This window comes from Rhamphochromis longiceps, linkage group LG2 (assembly GCF_057381845.1).
Source record: "Rhamphochromis longiceps isolate RC_006_pf linkage group LG2, R_longiceps_female_GT1.1, whole genome shotgun sequence".
NCBI lineage: Eukaryota > Metazoa > Chordata > Actinopteri > Cichliformes > Cichlidae > Rhamphochromis > Rhamphochromis longiceps.
In genome coordinates, this window is record NC_140558.1 from 31,052,774 (window position 1) to 31,058,273 (window position 5,500).

The 5,500-nt window shown below is 39.9% G+C and overlaps 1 protein-coding gene across 1 annotated transcript; it reads right to left on the reverse strand.

The window, feature by feature from the left end:
- Positions 1 to 255: 255 nt before the first annotated feature.
- On the reverse strand, positions 256 to 2,742 carry LOC146677471 (E3 SUMO-protein ligase ZBED1-like). The gene is made up of 3 exons (XM_085422729.1): positions 1,616 to 2,742; positions 811 to 1,430; positions 256 to 723 (listed from the first exon to the last, which is right to left on the reverse strand). Exons 1-3 carry the CDS (start codon positions 2,478 to 2,480, stop codon positions 328 to 330), a joined length of 1,881 nt encoding a protein of 626 aa, XP_085278855.1. The 5' UTR covers positions 2,481 to 2,742; the 3' UTR covers positions 256 to 327.
- Positions 2,743 to 5,500: the final 2,758 nt, after the last annotated feature.

Consider the following 5,500-nt stretch of genomic DNA (forward strand, 5'->3'; position numbering starts at 1 on the left):
TCCCGGTCTCTATAATTAGTTTTAAATAAACATAACTTAAATTATACTGCAAATTATCTCTATGCAGTTGTTCATCATTTTACCACTCACCAAGTAGTTATGATGCAAGTCAAAACTGGAGTGGAAACTTTACTAGATTAAACTATAGGTAAGAACTTGTCTGCTGTGGGAACACACCAAAGAACAATTGTCTACCTTTGTGGTCGTACTGGCCAAGACTAATATTATCAACAATTAAGAACAATGTAGGTAGTGTGTTTTTGTAATTTTTTGAAAAAAAAAAAAGGTTTCTCTATCTTGCATTCATCCTTCCTGAGTGAATGTTTTTTATGGCAAGTTCTTGTTAAGGAAAACCAACATGTTTACTCTCCAAGGTTTTAAACATGTGCGCTGACATGTTACTATGTTTCCTGATGTACTAAAAAGTCTCTCTGAAGGTGAGCTACTTGCAGGTATGCAGAGATACTTCCTTGCAAGCTTGCTTAGCTGTGGGAATGTCATTTTGTGGAGTTTCCACCATGCCAAGGGGTCTTCCTCACTGTCTATGGCCGTGGATAGCAAGTAGCTGTTAAGCTCAGCTTCAACAGCTTGTGAGAGATGCATAAAAGAGGAGGTAGGGATTGGAGCTGCCTTGAAGAAACTGCCCAGGGACTTTTTTGCCTTCTTCAGGGGACGACTGGGTGGATCATCTGTCTGGGCCTCTGGTTCAGCGGAGCTTCTCTCCTGGAACAGAAAGCAGATTATAAGAAAAGTAAACATTTTGGACTAAATATGAATTGAAAGGTTTTATATATAAGCATGCATGAATACCTTCTGTGCCACTGCTTCCATTTCTGACATCACTCTGGTCTTGATGTCTGAGACTCGATCAGTGCTGGTGTAGCTGACTTTAAATCTGGGATCCATGAAGCACGCCATGTCCATAAGTTCCTGGGTAGCTGGATTTTCATATTTAGTAATCAGGTACTCGAGGATTTTCTTCTTAATTGATTTTGTCAAATCACTGTCTTCTTCCTTCTCTGCAAGCACCGACGTCTTCATCAGATGAAGGACTGGTTTTACATATGAAACACTAACGTAGCTCTCACCAGACAGGGCATCTGTAAAGTCTTGCAGGGGGTGTAATGCCTGGTTGACAGACTCCAGTACCTCAAGATCCTGCCAAGTAGGAATCAAGTGTCTTGATTTCTTGTCTGCTGAGATGACATCAGAAATGGCCCGCTGCTGCTCCAGGACTCTCTCAATCATCTTCTGCCTGGAACCCCACCTGGTTGGGCATTCTGTGATCAGTGTGTGCTCTGGGAGGTTGAGCTTCTGCTGTGCTTTTTTCAGAGCCATCTTTGCTTTCCAGCTGCGGCAAAAATGTCCAACTAACTTTTTGCAAAGTCCAATGGCTCGGGCAATGCGGGCATCATCTTTGATAGAATTTTCTGGAGAAATAAGAGGAAACAAAAAAACTGTCATGTTTAAAACCTTTTTTTTAAAAAAAAAAAACTAATTGAAATTTATAACTAAAGTTGTCTAAAAAGGTAACATTATCCTTATCAATATCAATTTGATAATAATGTATAGCACATTTTCATTGCTAAAAAGATCTGCCTTGAATAAAACTTACCGATTGCAAGGTGCAGCCTGTGTCCAAAACACTGAAGTCTGACCCAGTTGTTTAGCTCCGTGGCTCTCACAACATTGGCACCGTTGTCTGTGGTGATGCACACTTGTCGATCTTCTTTAAGATCCCAGCTGGCTAACACCTCACGTAATACATGGGCTATATTTTCACTAGTGTGGGAGTCTGGAAAATACACAGTCTCTAGACACCGTGTTTTCAGTTCAAAGTCTTCGGTGAGGAAGTGCACTGTGAAACTCATATATGGTTCCGTTGTACGACTTGACCATAGGTCTGTAGTGCTTGCGTAGTTTTCAGCTTGGCTCAGTTCAAACATGACGGTCTTGCGGCATGTTTCATACATTTGTGGAATGGCGACATGTGAAAAGTAGTTTCGTGAGGGGATGCGGTATCTCTGGTCCACTTTATGTATCAGACTGGTGAAGCCCTCTCTGCTAACTGTATTTATAGGCATCATGTCTTTAGCCAAAAAATGTGTAATGGCCTCTGTTATTTCTTTGTACCGCTTCGACGTTTTCTCATAAGGAATTCCACTTGAAAAACTCTGATACAGAGACGGCTGTTGGACTGCTGCGCTCTTTGTCTTAACATTAGCAACCTTTGTTTGGCTAGCCCTATCTTTCTGGAACTCTTCAAACAGTTCTCTGTGGTTGTATTGAAGATGATGGTGGAGATTAGTCGTGTTTCCTCTGGTGGTTGCCACGAGTGTTCGGCAAGTTTTGCAGAGTACCTGTGTTTGGAGAACGTCGTCTTTATCAAATCCAAAGTACCTCCAAATAAGTGAGGTACTATTTTTTTTTTTAGCCACGAGTTCAGTAGCATTCTCGTCACGCGTCTCGCTCTCAGCCATTACAACTCTGACTCGTTGCTGCAGCGTTGTTCGCGCCCGACCTGCGTAGGAGGCGGGCCTCTAATCCATTTGATTGGTTAATGCCGTGAAGGGCTCTATTCGACTGGTCAAATGTGTAAATGGATTTCTTTGATTGGTAAATTCTTTACAGCACGTGTGTAAACATTTTAAGGTACCCAATTATCGCAGTTTACGCCGTCTTTTGCGATGGGCCCATCGCGCAGGCTGATATCGCGATGACAATAAATTTTCGATTTATCGTGCAGCCCTATGCTCCACTAAATGAAAACAAGAGGGACCACCTTGTACCAAGGTTGTCTCTTCCTGACACTGGCATTGCGATTCAATCAATGATCAGTGATATCACTGCTGTAGATAACTGCTGGTTACGGCGACATGCTAAAAGTAAAGCACAGAATTGTGCCTCCACCCCCTACAAATGTTTCTTTGCTGATGTCTGCGTGACTGTAAAATGACATTAGAGTTCAGAGGAGCACCACTCCTTGGTCAGCCATCTTTATAAACTCAAGGTTAGTCTGTTTGTTGCACTTCGTGTTATTCTTGGAGTGAAAGGAAGAGAAGGGGATTCATTTTTCATGGAGCCATTTGAGTTTTCTCATACCAGCTGAGAATCGTTGAAAGCCAAATGTGAAAATATATGTCTGCGCCTGAAAGCTCAGCATGAATAAGTCAACAGTGTCAAAATGTTTATTCATTCATTTATGAATCGCTCCTCACTGATGCTCCTCAGTAGTTATCCTCAACGGCACCTCAACATATGCTTTTGTCTAAGTGCATGCAAATTATGAACCCAGTGTGATTGTTTTTCTGAACATATGTTTTTCATTCCACTTTAGCAGCCTTTCCTTTTGTCTATTATTAGTCTAGGTTAGACATGCAGTTGCTAATTACTCGCTGGTATAGCATGAAATGACTCGAACTAATGCTCGTTAAACAGTCTGAATAAGTCATAGTTGCTTTTTGGCAATTCTGGAGTGGTTCATCCACCCAAGCATTTTAGCTGACCCCAAAAAAAATGGCTATAAGAAAAATGAAGAACCTTGTGTGTTGAATGGGAAATGAATGGTGCTAGATTATGTTGGGCATGTCTAATGGCAGCATCTAGATGTTTGGAAAGTCAGCATTGTTGCAAAGCTGTAGACATTTGGAAAGATGCATCCATGATTCAGACAAAGAATTATAATCCAGCAAACACCTTATACATACTCATCCTTGGCAGCCGGCAGAGGTGCCAGCTGCAAGCTCATTTATTTGAATGAAGCATAGCAAAAAAGACAAAATAACAGTTAAGCTAAGGCTCATCTGTTAACATAGTCAGCTGCCTTTCCCTGTCCTCTGCAAAGCGAGGCAAACATTTTTTGCTTACTAAGAAGAATTTTACGAGAACTCTCCAAAAGATGTCCCTTTTGGAGTTTATTCGTTATTCAGGAAAGGCAAAGCTACTCATTCCCAGCTCACAAATGGCCTGCTCTAATAAGGATTTAGACCATCTCCCCTTTAGCGCCACTTTCCTTTATCTTACAGAGATGATGTTGGTGCCTATTGTCCAAGGAGCCTGTAACAGCTTTTATGCTGTGTTTTCAGACACTCTAGACCCCTTAGTGAGAACTTGTAAGCGCCTTAGGTATGCCTGAACCTTAATGACATTAGAGAAAGATGAAAAGAGAAGAAAGGAAAAGCCCTAGAATGACTCGGCAAGCTTTGCCAACCCTCCAGCTGTAGAGACACGGTCTTTAAAATTCATATGTTATAACAAAGTCACACTAGTTTATGAACATAAAAATTCTTAAACCAAAAGACTTATTTGAAATCACTGTCAGTGCAAAAATTATTATATTACCTACTTTATCATAATATTTATCGGATATGTAATGCTGTCTGAAGGTTATCTTAAAACAAACAGCATTGAATATTCAGTAATTTGAATAGCTAATTTAAATTATTTTTATGAGGAGTCAACTGTTTTAGCAATTACTAAGCAAATGTTAAGCCTTTATTGGCTACCGCCTCTTAAATGAGGCTAATTGCTCGGTTGTCATATTATAGCTAAGAGGGAAGTTTACAATGCTGGTTAAACAAAATAAACACTGAATAAGTCATCATGTGCTCTTTTGTCACGTTCATTACTGTATATTAGACGTGTATATGATTAGTGACTATACAGTCATGTGAAAAAATACGTTTTCACAGAAATTGGATCATACAGTAGGACAATGATCCCAAACATAACAGCAAATCTATACCAGAATGTCTGAAAAAGAAAACAATCAAGGCATCGCAATGCCCCAGTATCAAAGTCCAGACCTCAAACTGACCTGCCCACAAACCCTCAACAAACTGAAGCAATGTAGTAAAGAAGAGTACGCCAAAATTCCTCCACAACAATGTGAGACGCTGAAAAAATCATACAGAAAACGATTACGTCAAGTCATTGCTGCTAAAGGTGGTTCTACAAGCTACCGAGTCACTAGGTGTGTTTTTTTCACTGACTGCAGGGAGTCTGGTGAGGCTCTCTTTTACCTGTTAGACTAAGTGCTGATTAAAAACAGTTGCAGGCCTAAAATAAATAGTGTCTTAAAAGGTCAGTGACATATTCACACAGGTAATCAAACTCAAAACTTTTCACAGTGAATGCAATCTAATCCATCCTGATCATTGCAAAGGTTTACTACATTGAAATATTACCAGTAATGCATCTGATCCCACTGAGATTCTCGCATGATTGCTTCGGCTTATTAGTTCACAGTGCAGTGCCCTCTCTTTCTCATACCACCCACAGTAGAAATATATATATATTTTTTTTCATTTAGGTTTTATTAGGGATAGGAATTGATAAGAATTTAACAGCTCTGATTCCATTATTGATATTGCTTATTGATTAGATCCTTTATTGATTCTCTCATTGATTTTCATTGGGTTCTCATTCACTCCGCTTTGAGAGACTCCATAATCACTAGCAGCATATGAAAGATATTACATTTGTAAAAATTAATTACATG